The sequence below is a fragment of the Accipiter gentilis genome, chromosome 12, assembly GCF_929443795.1.
Source record: "Accipiter gentilis chromosome 12, bAccGen1.1, whole genome shotgun sequence".
Lineage (NCBI taxonomy): Eukaryota > Metazoa > Chordata > Aves > Accipitriformes > Accipitridae > Astur > Astur gentilis.
This window is the reverse complement of record NC_064891.1, coordinates 33563799-33583312: the sequence shown is the minus strand read 5'-3', so window position 1 is coordinate 33583312 and position 19514 is coordinate 33563799. Positions and strand designations below refer to the sequence as shown.

Here is a 19514-nt window from a genome sequence, read left to right as displayed (position 1 = left end):
CTTTGAGGATCTTTTATTTCCTTGTGACCTGTGTTACTGGGATGTTCCTTTCTCAATTCCCCACACAGTTACAGATCCAGAGAAATAATTCTGCCTGTCAGTGCCTATATTGTAGGTAGAATGGGATGCAGTAGGGATCTTGCAGATTCTTCTTTGTGGAGTTTGTGAATAGGAAAACTTAGGAAAAAAGGATAACAAAAAAGGCAAACTATTTACTCTGAGGTGACTACATTGCTGTCTTAGCTTCATACGCATTTGCTTAAGCCCAACTTGTCCATGCACGTGTGTGTGACAGGCAAACTTTGTTCAAATATGCCAAACAGTCGGTGCAGTACAGAGCTTTTATATATGTTATGTTCCTGCTGCTCTAGAGTCTTTATTAGTCCTAGCTACGATAGTGTGAACGTTGTTTAGCTTGAGTATACAGAGTAGTTTATATTCTCATCTTTCTAGCAGAAGTGGTACTTGATTTCCTTGGTTAGAATAGTAATGAGCAGTGTTATAATTACTGTTTTTCATCAATATGTGATGTGATTGCTTGCCTGAGAAAATAAAAACTTAATAATTTTACATTATATATAAAGGAAGACACTTTGAGGAGGTGATGCTAAAGTGGCTTAAGTTTTGTATGTTATCCATACATTTTTAAAAGTGAACTTCAAGAAGAGTGTCTTTTATTTTCCACTTGTATGTAGTGATTTTTGAGTGTCTTAATTTGTAAATGATGCAAAGCATTACTGCAGTCAGTTATCAGAAATATGTATGTTTATATATATTGAAATAGATTTTATGTGTAAGAACTATTAGCTGAGGCATTGCTTAGCAGAAGCACTGCTGAGGTGTTTCTTAGACAGGTACTGCTATAAAGTGTATAAACTATTCATTTTTCAATGCTAGACATCCCCTATCACAATTTATTAGGTGGTGAAGAGGTCTATAGCCACAGATAATTGGTGACCTGTTATGTCCATTTCTGGATCAGTATTAAATGATGATGATACAGTAAATGTATCTGTGTGATCTCCAGTACCACAACGATGTTGATGAAGGAAAAAGAATTCTAGGAGATGATTTTTGCACTTTAAGGGCACTATGGCACTTGTATGGGTTACCCAGGGGCCTGTGGTATTTGCATACTTGGGGTGGGTTTTTTAAGATCTGGCTAGACCTGACCAAATCTTGATGGTAGCTCTCGTTGGAGCAGGAGGTTGTACCAAGATAACTCCAGAGGTCTGTCTTATCCAAAAAACCATTGCAGTGATGCTTTGTTGCGCTGTTTTCTTTGTGCATTTTCCAGCTTTTGGCTCCTTTGACATTATGCTGACATATAAAGTTTGTGTCAAAGACCATTTTCTGCACAACACCCTACAAATATTTGCCTGTTGTTTAAATATCTTTAGGTTCATGTTCTATACTGCTCTTGAACTACCTCATGTTTTTACTATTTTCTTGTGTTTAGTCGTGTATTTTTCATTAAGGCAGATGTTTCGATGAACCTGCCTTCTGGCAATTAGTAGGAGATATATTTTCTTTTTAAGTTTCTGAAGGCAGATGTTTCTTTAGCCTGAGTCTTTGCTTAGTTGACTGAGCTGATTAATTTCTGTTGGAAAAGAGTTCATAATTTTTCATTTCTGTTGGCTTCAGATCAATTTCTGAAATATTTATGGAAATTCAGCAAGCTGTTTGAATCACTTCAGTCCATGCTACCCAATTTTTCTGTCTCCATCCCCTCAAAACGGCTTGTCTAATTTTGTTCAAGTTTAATAAAGTAATTAAAATATATTGGGGAGATGAGGGAAAGAAATATGCTAATGTTTTGTCCTCTGCAAAGGGAGATCATAAAGAGCAGGAAGATACTATCGTACATTTTCTCCTCTAAATTAATTAATATAAAGTTTTCATGCTGTAGATAAGTTTATGGATGACCTTACTGTTTAGTTAGTATGCTGATAGTTTGTACAGTAAACAGAAGTGACGTGTAAAGTTAAGCTGAAAGTACTGCTGCTTGTCCAGCAGCCAGCTGTTCAACGTTGCTTGCTATGGAAGGGCCAAATGAAATCCTGTCTTTGTTTCCTAATGTTTTTTACATGTAAAGCCTAGGGGGCTGGAGTACAGTACTGGGCTGGTGCCCACAGTTTCATTAACTTTTTTTTCCCGTTTAAATCCCAGACTCTGTTTCAAAGGTGGTTGAAGGGATTTATGGATTTTCCTGGCTATTTGCTTTCATAAACAATGTAAGAATAATACAAAAGGCCACCCAGCAAAAAGCTGCTTAAGACACAAGTAGAAGGAGCTTACTGTTATTAGAATCATTGATTAGGCAACAAGTGCCAATTGTATGTATTCATTATCTTGGGAGCTCAATTTTTCCCTCTGCTTTGGATTTCAGGAGAATGAGTTAAGCTGTGACAATCTTTGCAAGCTTGAGTACTTTTATTCCGTATAATATCAGTAAGGAAAGACTCTATTTTGCTCTTTTGTCAAAGGCATGTATGTTCGTAGTGGAGAACTGTATGCACAATTAGCTTTTCAGCAGTGTTTCTAAAGTGATCTTACACTGGATTAGCCAGAAGGAAAATATTTTCTATCTTTAGGCAGTTTTCTGAATTGATATATCCAAATTGTCTCTAATTAGTATTTTATACTTTGAAAATCTTTTAGGAATATATTTCTTTGTGCATAAGTGCTGTATAGCATAGCCAACACTTCTGTGTTTTTTTGAGAGACATTTCCCCTTATATGTAGTTCTTCAGAGACACATTAAAACATGTTGAAATTTTATTACATTTTCTTTTTATAAACTTGATGTAAAACATTATTGTCTGCATATTGCATGTTTCTGACCCATCATGAAAAATTTGTGTTTATGGCAAGGTTGGTTAACTTCACGATCTTTCTGTCATAAAGTGTGCAGTAAAGTAGCATTTGTTCAGAATGGACGACTATTGCTATGAAAGTATGATCCAGGTGATTGCACCATTGTTTTTATTTATTTAAACGAAAAAAATAGATATGTATTCTGTTAATTTCATTGGTTTGTCTTCCACTGCATTTATAATTAGCTTGTGCTGATTATAATCAATTTGTGTTTTACCTAATTTGGAAGGATTTTAATGGGTGGTTTGGATGACAACTATGAAAAGGAGTAGTTTGAACAGGAACATTCTGCAAAATGCCCTGATTCTATTAGTGTGGATAAATAACTTTATCTATTCCAGCTCTGAAGGTGGCAGGGGTACCAATGGACTATCTTTATGAATACTTACAAAGCTTGTTTTTTTTCCTAATAGTAAATGCCAGAGTTGCTTAGCAAGTGGTCTGGTTCTACATACTTACAGAGCTCCTCAAAGCTGAGAATGCTGAGATACATGTTGGTTCTGACCCAAACTGGCTACCCAGAGCACCATGAACGTATCAAAGGACTACTTGGTAACTGTACTTGGCTGTGGTATGCTACCTGCAAAATTCCACAGCTAGCATTCAGTAACAGGAATTTAATTATGGCTAAAGGACTGCCATCTCAGCCAGTTGTGGCTTACTCATTTTGTGTTCGTAGTATAAGAAAGCACTGGAGGTAAAAGACTATGGAAAGAGAAATGCTAATTAAAAGACATTTTTTAAAAAATCTGTCATACGCACTTCTTATAAAAAAAGTTTATTTATTATAGAATGCAATTCTGGAGGTTATGCAAACTTTAATGCTGATCATCAGCATTTACAGTGTTAGACTGGTAACCTGGCAGAGGCAGATGCTGACCTTCAACATCAGAGATCAAAAGAGCACCTATCCAAAGCGGGTGACTCACTTCAAAACTGTATAGAAAACATCCTAGTTAGCTAGGTATTCAAAGGAATTACTGTGTTTATTGTCTAAACTGCAGTTCATTTTGATTTCCCCCTGCCCCCAACTTTGCTAAGAAAATTAATTAGAAAAAAACCCAACAAACAGTTAAGTGGTCAAGCAGTTACTATTACTGAATTAAAACCTTATGATGGAGTCGTGCAATTCCTCTATTTCCTATGAACTCTTGAATGTTTTTTCAGCCCTTTTAACTAACATAAACCACATGAATACTAGAGACACTCATTTAATAGAGTAAAATTGATTGAATTGACTAAAATTTTCATAAACTCCAGATTTATACAGGATCAAGCTATAAGTGCTGTGATAATTGTAGTGTAGATCAGATGAGGTACAAATCTGTAACCTTGGCCTTTCCATGTGCAACTAGAATGCCTTTGTTTGGAAGTCGTATCCAGCCATTGTGAAATGATGTGTTTATTTGCGTATTAAAATGTCAATGAATTATGAATCAGTCATCAAACCTTTTGCAGTGTGGGATTTAATTTTTGTAATGACTGAAATGCAGGATGAAATTTCAAGGATGAAATTCCTTTTCATCAGGGTAAGTGTTTTGGAGGGATTCCTCCAGCCATTAATCTTTGTACAGTAAACAGACATGCTATGTAAAGTTAAGCTGAAAGTACTGCTGTTTGTCCAGCAACCAGCTGTTCAATTGCTTGACACATCACGGCCAAACGAATCATGTCTGTCTTCTAAGCCAGCTTTTTCTGTTTCTGAATTATTAGTTCAGGCACTCTCACTCTTACTCATAAGCAAATCGGAGACAGGAATCATCCAAATTATTCATATACCTAATATTTAATTATTTTTTTTCCTATTTAGAGGCTGTGGTGGGAATTAATGAGATGATATGTATCAAGCGGCTTCTTTGGTCTTCCCTTCAACTACTTGTGATTCAGTACTCCTTACTGTAGAGAGGCATTTAGCTCTTACCTTTTTCTTAACAATGAGTTACAGATATTCAGCATAAGCAGCGCAGCAAGGGAAATCTGCTATGTTCCTGCACGCACTGTGAATAGGCTGCCTCTAAACTGCAGAGAGCTGGTCCCCTGGAGGCAAGATCCTGCTGAACAGCTGCGAGTGTGAAGGGCAGGGGCTTCTAGCCCTTGTTCTGACCTCAGCAGGGGCCCCTCTCTGGTTCCTGCTGGGGAAGGAGCTCTCCTGTTTCTGCAAGAGACAACAGCTCTTAGTCCCCGGTGAGCAGCGAGTCCAGCAGGAATTAGCTGTTCCCCTTTCTCAGCAAGACAGTAGCTGTCAGTCAGTATATTAGGTTTGTGAGAGGTAAAGACACCATTTGATTCTGTTTTGTTGTCAGGCAGCGATATCTTCATCTGAAGAAATTTTGCAGAAGGTGAGCAGCCCCTACCTCACAAACCTGGATGTTGCTGAGATTTGGTATAATGTTGGGCTTAGGTAAAACAGCACTCCTTTTGGGATTAGAGACCTTTTTCCGCATCTAGCACAGCAGAGGTTGCTTTTCTCTTTCCTTTAATCTTCCCCAAAAGTTTTATCGTTTTTCACTTTTTAAGGTTGGTATTGATCTTACTCAAACATTTTGCTATAAGTGATAGATGGGTGTGGGCACGTAAAGAGCGTAAGATAAAGGCAAATGGGCTGACTGCTTAGGTAACAGCAACAGGGGAGGTAAGGTGAGGACAGGAGATGTGAATTTAAAGGAACACCACTACTGTAAAGCTGTTGCAAATCTGTCTGCTGTACTGCGTTTGCTCAGACATCTGCTTTTGGAGCAAGATGTTTAGCACTCTTACTACCTGTAACATATCCATTCATAGAATCGTAAGATAATTCAGGTTGGAAGAGACCTCAGGTGGTCATGTAGTCCAGTAGGGTCAATTATGAGGTCCTGCAGTTGCTCCTGAATTCTGAACACATCGACTTCTCTTTATGGCATCTTGACTGTAAAGAAGTGAAGGTAAGGGAGAAAGGTGAAGGAAAAAAAGAGAGAGGAGTGCAGGAGAGGCAGTATCTGAATAAATGTAAGAAAAAGAAGTGGAAGAAGGGTAAATGCAGTGTCATTTTTTCCTCACAGTTCTGTCATGACACAGTGTTTGATATCTTCCTTGAAATCCTATGATTGTATAATATTGCCTGCTGTCATTTTAAACAGAATAATTCCCTAATCTTTGGGTTTCTGGAAAAATAGCTTGAAAACATGAATCTCAAAGGCTTCAGAATGAGAAGGATGAACAGACATTGTCAGTTAGCTTAAATGTGTAGTAGCTCCAAATTCTGGAACAAATCTAGTGTTTTGGTAAAGGTGCTGATACATGATTTTTCTAAAGATTGCTGTTGGCAATGTTACAATGTGAAAAACTTAGAAGAGCATGGCGCTGACAAGTACATACTAGTGTGGATAACCGTCATTAATTTGAGTACATATAAAGGCTTCATAGTCTAGCACAAAAAAAGTTTAAAAATAATGTAAATATTAGATTAGATGTGTAAAAATGATGTTAGCTGTTTGTGTCTGGATTGCTTTTTGTTGAATATTCAGAAGATAAGTTTTGAAGATAAGCAATTGGAGAAAAAACCCAAAATTTTGGTAAGTGGAACGTAGTTACTTTCAGAGGGAGCCCAGCATTAATTTTAATTTCTTTTTACTGGCATCTGTTGATCTTTATGTTTTTTAAAGGTGACTTACTCTTTTGTTGCTTAAAATCCTCTAATACAAAAAAGGAAGCAGGCCAAATTCCTGTTTAGGTTGTCAAAGGTCAGTTTTCATAGCTGTCTGACCTTTTTAGACTAACCAAGTTAGTGTATGTGAGTTGAAGGGTTTTTTTTATGCCTGAAGTGATAAAGCTATTTTGCAAAGCTTGCCTTAATAAAGAGCAGATTGGATAGTAAGATCAGGAAGGATTCCTATCTAAAAAAACCCCAATAAAATATTCCTGTGGAGTTCTGTTGTCTTTCCTGTCCTTTTTATTATTGCCTTACATCTATATATTTTAAACCATGCATTGTAGTGTTCTCTTCTCCTACTCCCTTGACTGTAGCTAAATACCACCACATTTGATCATAAAAGCTTTTATATAGTAAGAAATGTGTACTCTGAGGTTCTCTTTTCTGGCCTTATCTGTTGACTGAAAGTGCATGCTATACATTCTCCATAAGGATAGTTTATATGCTTTATTTGTGGTGTTTGAGTTTTGGTCCCGTCCCCCCCAAGGAATGCTAAAGCTGTTATTTTACATGTGTGCACATTAGTAACTTCCTGAATGCTGTTAGGTCTCTTAGACTTGCCAGGAACATTCAAATGTTCAAAGTCTGGTCTTTGCAGAATGAAGACTGATGCATTCTTAACTGCAAAGTGCAGAGCAGCTATGTATTCTTAGCTGTAATGAGGCTCTGGGCAACAAATGTTGGCTTTTGTCAACCCATTTGTTAGTCCCATCCTCCTTAGAGTTTAGTGAAAAAACAAAATAACACAAAACAACACAACTTTCCTGAAAATCTAATTATTGTGGTGATGAACTGGAAAAGTTAAGACACAAAGTAACAATAAAAATATCCAGTGATCTGGTAGGAAAAGGTAAATAGACTCTATGCCAAGACAACTTAATAGCAATTTTATTCATTTAATAGGGATTGCTGCTTTTAGAAATACATGAAGCTGTAGAATTGGCATATATACCTGTTACCTCTTTTACAACATAAGCAATTACTTGCCCTTTTACCAACAAGTAAAAGTATGTGGGGTGTTTCCAAACCTCATAGTTCTAGTATATGTTTTGATAAACATCCACTCAGGGTGAAAAAAACCCCAACCAAACAACAAAACCAAAAAACCTCCTTCCTCTGGACTGTGAACTGTTTGGATAAATGTGGCTGCTGATTACTTCTATTCATAAAAATGCACTCTAGGCAGCACAATATCTTTCTGTCTGCTTCAAACAGGCATATTATAAACCAAGTTATTTTATAAAATGTTAATAGTAAAAATAGAGGAAAATGAGGTTTTCTGCATTGCAAACCGATCTATAAAACAGTCTTTCCCCTGAATTTTTAGCTTATACTTCCATTCTCCAAGAGTGAATGGAAAGCGAGCATAAAAATGGAAGGAGGTAAGGTGTGGAGAACAGTAATGAAAGCACAGTCCTTCCTTTTATGTTGCTGGTTTTTATTACTCATTTGCTCTGCTTTGTTTATGTCTTTGATAAAGTAGGATCTTTCATGATAGGATTAATACATTAAAATTGTGATGCAGAAGTAAGGAAACATTTATACAGTCAGAGCCAGATTTTTTTGTTGTTCAGTTACTTTTGAAATGAAATCAGCAGGAAAATTGTTTTAAGAGGAAATCTAGTTAAGCCAATGCAGGAATTCCAAGCTGCAGAGAAATGAGACACTGGCATATTTCTAATGTACTAGAAATACTAACTAATGTTGAATATCTACATTTGTTTTGCTTAAAATATAATACTTCCACATATATGTGTGTATTTATATGTACGTATATGTGTGATATATATACATATATATATTTTCATATCCAATGTTTGGTAAGAAAGATCAGAATAGCAATTTCCAAAAGTAAAGGAAGAGCAAAGGAGTCAATAATAACCCCAAGCTATCTGATCTTGTATCTGACTGAACAAATGTTTTAGCCTCTGTAACCAAACACAACAATTTAAATGTAATAGAACGGGCTCCTATTTCTCTGAGAACTAAAAAATAGTGAAAGATTGTTTTGAGTCATCTATGTAAGAGTTAGGAAGCAGGTGATTGCTCACCATAGATGGTATTCTGCTTTTCTTATATTTTCTTTGGCCACTTGTTCAGTGGGCAGTTTTTCAGCTCACCTGCAAGCTCCCTTTTGTACCTTAGGATTCTTTTAATATTTTATCCAGAATTAGGGAAAAGGATGGTTAATGTTGTCTCTTTCTGTGATACAAGTAGCAAAGCTTACCTTCTAGTCAAATTTTTGCATAGGAATTTATACCTGGTTAAATAGAGGAAGTGATTTACACTTTGAGGGCTTCAGTCATGGCCATATGCATAAGAAAGTCTAGGAGAATTATTACAAGCAGTCTTTTTAAGTACAAAACAATACTTCTGTTCTAAAATGCTGGTTTGCTTTCTGGGACAGTGTCACAGTGCCTAGGGAAAGCCAAGGAGGAAGCTGAAGTGTGCGTATACCATGTAAATGTGGAGTATGGCACCAGGTCATGCCCGAATAAGCAGTGAGTGAGTCCTACTTCATAGTATAGCACCTTACAGAGAAGCAAGCTGAGGATCCCTAAAAGTGGTAGTAGAGACAGAGGAATAGTAGACAAGGTAGAGGCAGAAACAAAGGAATTTGGGATTAACACAAAGAAATAGTAGACGAAGTAGTAGTAGAGACAAAGGAATTTGAGTTTAACACCGTGCTACCAGGGCTGTTACCTCTCAAAGAGCCAGTACGGTTGCCATCATCTTGTGTAGCTGCATCTTTCTGCTGCATCTAGTAGATAAATCTCTTGAAAAGGCTTGAGCATTTAGTTCTCCCAGTGGTCTTTGGAGATCTCTGGCCCCTGTGTCTTTATATCACATTACAACTCTCTGAGATTGTTTGCAGAGCCAAAAAACATATACTTTCCCCACCTGCAAGGTGCCTATTGGGGGTATACCTTAGGAAGAAGGCCTTGGAAAGGCAACAAGATCAAAAGAATGAAACAGAAAAAAAATTGAGGTTTGCTGTAGTTTTCTCTACAAGAAAACATAATTTCCAGCATAGAGCTTTGGCTGCAGAACTATTTGATACTTTGTGATGCTTCAAAGTAGGGGTTTTTGTTTCAGATGATTCTGTTCCCGGGCCTTCCAAAATGTAAATTAGATTCTTAGTCTTCATACATTGCTGCAGGTAGGACAACCCAGAATCATCTCCTCAATATAATGAAAATGCTAAATACCTACTTTAAAATTCTGTGAAGCTGTTCCAGGTTAAATGTTTCCATTTACTTTTCAATGAGAGTGATTTGGAAAATTTACCCTTTGTGCAAATTAATTGTCTTAGATTTTAAAGGGAACTGATGCAGCAGAAAATGTAAAAATAGTGAAACCTTTTTGTTTTATAATTTGACTGATGTTTTCTTTGTCATTCTCAATTCCAGCAGATTCAGTATCCCACATTATAAGAAATACTTTTATAACCAAATTCAGCAGGTTTTGCATTTCTTATTTTCAGCCTTGCTTCTTAGTCTATTTCATATCTTCATAAGGTTGTAAAATTTCATTTTAACATGTCAAATGATTTGTTTTAGCATTGGTCTGGATAAGACTTCCTTTTTTGGATGGACTCAAATTTATTTTTCACATTTAGGTGTCCCTTTTATATTTTTCTTAGCAAAGGAAAGAAAGAATTCTCAAGATGAAGAAGCAAGATTACTGCAAATGAATTACCTTGTCCTGTATGTCAGTGTAAAGCAATAAAAACAAATACACAAAATCCTTTTTCAAAACTACTTGTGTGTTAGAGGCCAGACTTTGAATGCTGCATTCATGCCAGAGCTCAAAGTCTGACCCTTAGTCTTAAAGCACTTAGTAAAGGAGTATATTCTTTGTAAATAAGAGACAGACTTCCAGTGACAGACACCTTTTAGTCCAGCATCACTGGAAACAGCTAGGCTGAATTATTTCACAAAACTATGCAACAATAAGGGAGCTGGACATAAGGACAACAATTTATACCCAGCCTGACAAGAGGAGGGCCAAGGTCAGTGTTGTTCTACAATCTAGACTGCCATGAGGAATCAGTTAGGGACATTTTGTGGTGTTAATTGTTTTACAGCTACTTTGGAGTAAGAGCCTGCTTTATTCCCGAAGCTGAAACCATACTCCGAAGAATGTAACTTTTTGCTTTTAAATGGGCAGATTTATATCAGTTAGGAGATATTCAAGTCCTAATACGGGATGTGGTCAGACTTCTCTCTCAACATTCTTTTCTGGGTCCCCCACTTTGAGTTATACCCAAGTGTCACAACCACTAACACACTATTTGCTGTATTGAATTCAAATACTGCTCAAAAAAGATAATCATCCTATTTGCCTGATCAAAGTTGCCTCCCTCCATCGTTATAAAAGGGGGATGAGAGGTAGAGGAGGACTGAGATGCACTTGCCTCTCACATGCCTTTTCATGTAGTATGTATTTCAGGCTGCAATTCATCTAGGTCTTTACCATGGCATACTTGTGGATGAGGCTGAGACTGGCTGGCCCAGCTCCTGCTACTTCTCTTCTCTTCTCTGGTGTGGTCATGGAATAAGAGTAGGAAACAGATGTGGCTGAAAGCTAACAGTTCCCTTCTGGGGAGGGAGGGGAAGGGAGACAGGTCAGTGCAGTGGAAGGGGGAAGGTGGCCCCAGCCTGCAAAAGGGGGGGTCAGATCTTCAGCTTTCAGCACTGGCCCACACAGATTGAATTAAAGCAGCTGAAGTTGAAGAAGAGTATTATTCAAGTAACCCAGTTGACCACTGGACCACAGCAAAGTTATTGTCCTTTTTAATTGTATTTATTGCAAGATAGAGTTCTTTAGAAGAAGGTGTTATTATTTCTGACTAGTAAGACTATTTCTTTGTAAATAAATGTCAGCTGAGCTGGCATCCTTCACCTGTTTGAATTCTGCTTTTTCTAGTAGTTGCGTGGGAACCACTGTACAGCTGTATTAATCTTACAAATACTATATGTTAAAAAAAAAACAAACCCAAACAAAAAATCCACCTATAATGCAAAACCACAATAAGTACCCCCAAAACAAAGAAGCAAACAACCTCCTCACCTGCCAACAGGTACCAAAAAGAGTGTAGCAGGAAATAACATCATCAAGGTAAAGGACATATGAGCTGAGTATTAAGAAATAATTACAATAAGATGAATTATCATAAGGAACTACCAGGAAAAAAAAAAAGCACTGGTTTCAGAAAACCTTGTTCAGCTTAGTATAAAATAATAAAACTGTCATTTTTGCTTTATAGTTAGTGATACTTTTTGCTGTACTAAAATTAAATCTCCTTAGTCAATATAGCAATAAATATACTCTACCTGAATTTCTCTGAAAATTAGACCCACATTATAATTTGAATTAGTTAGCTGAGGCTTATGGAAAACCTAATAAAAAGATATTTGTTCTAAAACAATAGACATATACAATTTTGCTATATGGAATAGGAGAATCCATGTATTATGTGTTACATGTATGTTTTGGTAGCTGTGTGTTCAGTTGTACTGTGTTATGACTTCAAAGTTGAATAGTCTTAGATATGATATCTGGGTTTTACTTATTTAAGGAAACTTTAATGACTTTTCAAGTTTAACTTGAGAAATATGGAAGTATTGTTTGAGGACTGAAGGATTATATGAACATGAACACTGACAAAAGGTAATATAAAAATAAAGGCCTTTGAAAAGTTGTATTTCTTTGTGCCAAAATGCAAGACCTCTAAGTGCCATAGAAACTTTAAAGCTCTGCTTGACAAGGGCTGAATTAACAGTAATGTTGGATTTGTGAAGCCAAATAAAATATTTTTGTTGTGACCGTTAATTGAAAATGAAAATTAATCTTTCTGGGAATGTATGGCAATCTGTCAGTTGTGTTCTTATGAAGGGAACAAACCATTTTATGGGGGCCTTTCAGTGTATTGTAGGAAAAGGTCACGTTCTTCAAGGTTTTGCCTTGTAGGGCTAAATTTCAAGTTACTTTTTTACTGTTCTTGAAGACAACAGTTAGCATTGTTTACCATCACAGGGCTTGAGAAATGTGAAGCAAGCTGCAGTATTTTTCAATGCCGAAGTTTTAGGTGAATTTATTGCCTGTTTGCTGCAATGAAGGACTTAGTTAGCCGTGCTAACTAATATTCTCTACAGGCAATGTCACGGCTTGCTGTGTTTCTGTAATTCTAGCTACCGAGATCAAAATACGGAGGTAGAGCAGACAAAAGACCTATTGATTCAAGCTTAGTTTTCTCCATCTTTCAAGGGAATGTATGCTACTTATTGTCTGCACAGTAAGGGAGGATGAAACCTTGTTTGTGGGTGACCACGAAGAGTTAATTTTTAGAGAGTTTTTAAAGGCTATAGGCTAATATTTTTGTTAAGTATTTCTTATTAATTTAATACTCAGGAGGTCGACTGAGTCAGATGTAGATACTGTGCGTTGACAGCTTCTAGTGGGCTTCTAAGGAAGCTATATCTCTTGAGAAGTCTGGACTTGCTTGGCTGCTCCTTTGCTTATCAGATGAAAGAATTCAAATATAACTCCGTTTCTTGCTGCCTCCATAAAACGGGAAGGTATCTGGTCATTTCTATTTGTTTTAGAGCAACAATTATAATTATTAAGTACTTTATCAGGTAGAATTGAAATACTTGAAACAAAAACCATAAGATCTTTTGATTGAGATCTCTTGAAAACAAACCCAAGTAGTAGCCTGTATTATCAAGTCCCTGTTAATTGTGTCCCCCTTCCCACGGCTGTATTTCAGGTGTGTGAGATATAGCAGACAAATATAAATTACATTTCTTGGTTCTTTTCATATATTGTTAAGGTAGCTTCAGTTACATTAAAGCTATGTGCAGGACAACAGCTGCTTTTTAAAACTCAAAGAATCCATTGTGATTGTGTGTGTGGGTATATGCATACATACACATGTACACAGAGAACCTACTTGTGTTGTTTTTAGGTGTTGGATTTTCTAGCTATTAACATCACAATAACTGTCAATCTAACAAATTATAGGTTTGACCTCACAAACTGAATTTCTAGCTCAGACACCATGCCAGCACTTGATTTTGCACATGCTGGAATGCCTGCATCTTCCATTGGCTACAGTTAGAAGTGTAGGTGTTGAGAATATTTGAACATTAGTTTATCACATGGAAACATGAAAATTAGAGGCAAGCTATGGAACAGTTCACATAGATACTTGGCATACAAGAAATTAGGGTTTCCAGAATAGTCTTTCATAAAAGGTTTTTCCAAGGATCTACTCATGTGAAAGAGGTGATTCCTTAAAATGTATGTATCATTTTAAATAATGTGGTAAAGGTTTCATATCCACAGTCCCTGTATACATTTTTGTTATTTGAAAGCTTAATTTTCTGGGACTCTTCTTTATGGTAACTTTCACAAAGTGTAAAAAATGTTTGAAATGTAACAGTGGTTTTATTTTTTATAAAATGTACTGTTTTATGCTTACAAAGTTGATAAGAAATGAAAAGATTGTGTTCAATCTCTTAATTTCCATTAAGAAGTAGTACAGATTTTATGGTTGCCATGCAGTGCAGTCACCTAGGAATATTTTTTAAAACATCATTACTCTTTTTTAAATGACTGTCTCTGCAATTAACTGTGCAGAATGAACTCTGCCCTATTTCCTCTGCCTTCTGTTGCGAGTTTTTCTCTTTTCTTTGCCCTGACAGTATAGAATGTAATATCTTGAAAAGTGATATTTTTCTTGTTCTACCCAGAGCAATGTAGTGATGATTTTATCTGATGAGTTTGTTGAATTTGATGGATTATTTATAAAGTGAAATGTTATTTACAATAAAATATAATACAAAAGAATACATTCTCAGGATAGAGATTAAACAATAAACTGGATAATAAATGCAATTTATGGTTATGAGATTTGAACTGCTTTTGTAGTAACCAGGAAGCTTCACTGATTTGTGGGGTTTGTTCTAAACTACTCCTCAGTACTGGGAAAAGATGTATTTTTAATAGACAAAGTTAATGAATTTAATACAAAACTGAAGAGTGCCCATACTCAAATATAATGTGGTGCTCCAAGTAGGAAATATGTTCGTATTTCAGAGAACATTTGGATTGTTTAGCACACCTAAACCTCCTTCATGAAAACTCATTCAAGACACTTGTTTCAGTACCTTTTTTCTTGCTGTAAATATGAGCTCATGAATATTTTTACTGTCAATATCTATGTCAAACTGCTTTCTGAACAAACAAAAAGAGTATTAAATAGGTCTGTCAGCACTCTGTTAACCCCACTGAGACAAAATGCATCTTTACAAATATGTAAGTGCTGACTAAACAAATTCATTATATCTGAAGCAACTGTATGTTGGACTTTACCCAGCACATTTGAAAGAAATTAATAGTATTTCTGCTTCTGGTTGTGTTACAGATGTGATGGAAATCCAGACTTTGCTATGCAGGAGTAGTCACTTTGAGAAGTACCTCCTTGCACACAGAGTCATTTAAACAAACAGGGCTGCTTGTTATGAAAAGTGAAAATTAACGGGAGAAAAAGTACGACTTTTAAAAACAAGATGCTTAAGGATAGTGTATAGGTATAGTAAATAGGGATTTATTTTGGCAACCTTACTGTGGATGGGTTTGAGCTCTGTTTCTGGGCATGATTCACAGGTTTGGAGTATAATCAGGCTAGAGTTTACACCAATTTGATTACTTTTTATAAAGTTTATACGAGTCTGTTCCTAAGGATACACTAACAGCAACAACTGGAAAGTAAATTTTTAAATATGCTAAAGGTATAGAGGAAGCTCTACCAAATATTTGTGAATTTAGCTCAAAGTGGATTTGGATGCCCAAGTGTTCCAGCCAGTGTTCCATAAATTTCATTTGCAGTGCTTTGCTGTTACCTATTTAAAATTATCTATGTTGAGAACTGCTGATCACTACTTAGGCATTTTCTCTTTCATCCCCAGGAAAGATGTCTAGAGACCGGGCTCTGAGGAAGCAGCAGCAGTTGAATAATTTGGTAGCAGCAGTGACAAAGCTTGCTAAGCCTGGAGATGTGATTGTGGATTTTTGCAGTGGAGGGGTAATGTATATTTTTGTTTACATGATGCAATTTCTTTCAGCTTTCATCTTTGCAGTTCTAGGTGATTGCTGCCACAAAGCAAAGCAAAAATACAAATACTGAAATTTTAGCTGCTTTCAAAGGTTCTGTCACTGGTTAGGGGATGCTTATCATGTAATGGGTCAACAACAGGGGACACTGAAGAGTCACTCAGGTTTTGTTGTTTGTTTTTGTTTTCACAGGGCCATGTTGGAATTGTTCTTGCTCACATGATGCCATCATGTCAGGTAAATTCTAAATAAAAAGTACAGACAATATGAGGTTTTGGTCTCTGGTAATCATCTTAAAAAGATGTGCATGTAAGGAGAATAAATATGAAGATTTAGATTTGAAACATGGGGATTTTTAGCATAATCCCAAATGTGTGTGGTGCTTTTCTGAGAAAACAGAAGTTATAGGAAGATATAAAATATTTGCAAGCTGATTGATATTGGCAAGTATTAAATGTCTTCCATTGTTGTTGGGTTTCCTGTTAATAATTGTGGAGATCTCAAGCTCTGCCACAAGTAATTTAGAGGTTTTCTCAACTAAACTACAAAGTTTTGTACTTGTTGGTAATTTGTACTTTGATTTCTCAGTATTATTTTGCCTTACTTTCTCCTATGTATGAAATCTAGGTGGTACTCATAGAAAATAAGGAATTGTCTCTGATCCGTGCTAAAGACAGAAGTGATGAACTAGGTTTAAACAACGTTTGGTTCATTCAAGCAAATTTGGACTATTTTAATGGGACTTTTAACATTGGGGTAAGTGATTATACCTTTTCTGCATCAAAACTTCAGTGACTGGTTAATTATTCTTAAAACAACTAAAATACCTGAGAGAAGAAAATTCTGTATGTCCTTACAGACAGGTATTTTTGATGCTATGAGAAGCACCTGTGTTATATTGATCTGTATTAAGTTAGTTTTGGATTTATTTGTTGCAAATCGGCTTCGCTTTTGTATTGCATGAGTGAAGAAAGAAATGTCTGCTCCAATCAAATACAAATATACGAATGCTGCCTGACCATGTTGAAGAAAAAGTGGGGTAGATTCTTGGTTTAGTCATGGCATTTTAAAATCAGTGATTCAGTAATGGATATACTCCGAAGAAGGTTTTGGAGGTGGGAAGAGAAGCATACTGTTGCTCAAATTAAGCCTGAGTACAGTAAAGTGAGATCAGAAGTGTAGTTAGGTGACAGTAAAAGCATTTTAAGATCAAGCAAACAACTCAAGACTACACGAAGCAAAACTGAGAAGGAACTATCATGACAGAGAGAATGTTATGTTTATGATACATAAGTGTAATTCAATGTGTAACGTATACTTGAGCTATATTTATAAAGGCAGAATGATATCTCAGTTTTGTAGGACTTGCACTGAGCACTCCTACTGCAGTCAACAGGTGATATTCTGACTTCCAGTTAACTGTAAATGAGCAGATCACAGCAGGAGTCTGAGTTCTGCAGGAGCAAACTAGTTGATTTGAATACTGATTCAAAGCTTCTGTGTTAGACCCTAGAAGTAAATGAGATGAATGTCCTCTCCAGAATTCTGCAGCCCTAGTGAAGAGTAAGGAATAAATAGTCCTTTGTAACTCTGTCAAGATTCCCGTCTTCCAGTTTTATCTTCTGTTAATAGAATATGAACTTTTGCAGAAAGCCCCAAGCTTTCAGCACAAGTCTGACTGTTCTTTAAATCATCCATCCAAAGGCCTGTTTTGGCTGTAGCTGAGGACACTTAATGCTGAAGGTTTATGGTACATGAACAGTGCTTTTTAACTATTTGGTTGGTTTATTTAATAAAGGAAAAGAAATATAGTACAGGAGAAAGAGGAGAGAATAAATAATTTTAGCCCAGTTCTTCCAAGTGTAAATTTCCAATTGTCTAGCTTTATTTTCTGTGCTACATTGTCATATAAATCGCAGTGGATGAACTAGAGATCTACTTCAAAAAATCAGGATCTCATGAATAATTTACTGAATTCTGTGTGTGAAATGTGTAATAGTTTTTTGGTAAAATGAGTCTCCAATTTTGTGATCATTGGAATTCCTGTCTTCATTTTTGGGGGTCTATTTTTAACATTAATACTAAGTTAAATTTCTCCATGGAGTTTTTATTTAATGAAAAAGTGTTACATTCTCTCTTAAGTTTTGTGACAAGGAAAATATTGAAGTATGTGTCAGAAAAATTCACTTGGAAATTCTTCATTTCCCGGCCTGTCATTTCAGTTTCTTTGACTTGATTCTATAGACTATTCAACAGACAAACCTGGAGCTTTCCCTTTCAATCAATCTCAGCTTCAGAATTAGTTTGTATCATACCATGAGTCACTCTTCTGGATTAGCTCATTAACTCAGGATTAACTTTCCTACGCAGCTACATTTAAGATGGGAGCTGGCTGGTTTACTGACCAGTAGCACAAGTGTTTGGTGTGTTTGAAGGTAAATGATGCAAAGTTTAGATGTCATAAACACTGGTCTGATACAAAAAAGACAATATAATACCATAATACATAGTTATGAACAAAGTGTGGCAATGCATCATTTCTAAACCCATCATCTGAGGCTTGTAAAGCTTGTCACTCATTGCAAGACTTCACCATTTTCAATAAGACTGTACAGTGTAAATGTGAGAGTGGACATGATAAGAAATTCACTGGTTATAGTACTTGAAACTTAAAGAGGTATAGAAAAATGGATGACAGAAGTTGTCATCTCTCTGCTTTTGGTATTAGTTTGAAACGTGTTTATATGCATTTTATTTACCTTGACATCAAATCTGCATTACTTAAGCTATTTTCTTATCTGTTACCTGCCAGGAGTTCAAAAGCAGGTTAAAAAAAAATTGTCAACCACTTCCCTTTTGCTCCACATAAAATTTCTGCCCTTGTGGATTGTTAGGGTAATGAAGATAAAGGTTCTGAAACAACCTGTTTGAGTGCCAGACGTACTGGTACATTGTACTACTACATGTTGTAGTACAACCACCAACCACAATAAAGGATTTCAGTCTAAAAGTGAGAGCTTCCAAATATTTGTTTGCAGTATTCATTTACATGCCAACACCCAGAGGAGTCTTTGAGATCTTAGTTGTTTTTAATACTTCTATAGTACTCCCAGTATCTCAGCTAATTTATGAGAACAAGTTGAGAAGTTTAAGGTTTGTTTGGGGAGGAGTGTATTTTTGAGTGTGTTGAGTTCTTTTCTTTTTAAGATCATTAAAGTGAGCCTGAGGTTTCATGAACCTGAGCCTGTTCTGGGGAGTTGTGGTGCCAGAGGAGTAATACAGGGCAGTGGTCTCACACTGCGTTAGCTCTGTTGCTCTCTTCAGGGGTCACTTGGGTTTGCTGTGTCTACAGATATATGGATTTGTGAACCAAATACATTGTCTGCATTAGTCCTCACTTCTTATTTTTTTTTCAGATAGTTTAATGTATAGAATATCCCGAGAAAGCTTTGTCTTGAATTTTATTTGTGATTTTTTTGCTTAACTAAATTGATTCTGAGAAACTGAAAGAAGAAATCAGTTGGTGTAAAAGTTCCTACAGGCTCAGCAAAGCTACTGGTTTTATCTGCTGCTGTTTTAAGGTCTTTTTTCCAAACGTGCAAACAAAGCAGATGTCTTTGTTTTCTGCTTGGATAGATGAGGAAGTAACTATAATTATATTCCATGATAATCTAATAGCTGTGATATTAAAAATCTATTTCTGATGTTAAACTAGTTTTATTTTTGTTGTTAAATTCATACAAGCAGAAAACTTTAATTTTAAAATTATTTTCTTACTAATTTTTTAATGTTCTGCTTGAGACAAGAATATTTGTTACCATCTGTATGC

General features: G+C 36.1%; 1 protein-coding gene across 2 annotated transcripts in view; it reads left to right on the top strand.

Annotated features, from left to right (window-relative positions):
* GSTCD (glutathione S-transferase C-terminal domain containing) overlaps nt 1–19514 on the top strand; it is a 66110-nt gene that overhangs the window by 34623 nt on the left and 11973 nt on the right. For both annotated transcript variants that reach the window (XM_049815315.1, XM_049815317.1), the window contains 3 exons: nt 15541–15656; nt 15878–15922; nt 16313–16441. In XM_049815315.1, coding sequence (XP_049671272.1) covers nt 15541–15656; nt 15878–15922; nt 16313–16441 — 290 coding nt within the window. The remainder of the gene's footprint in view (nt 1–15540; nt 15657–15877; nt 15923–16312; nt 16442–19514) is intronic.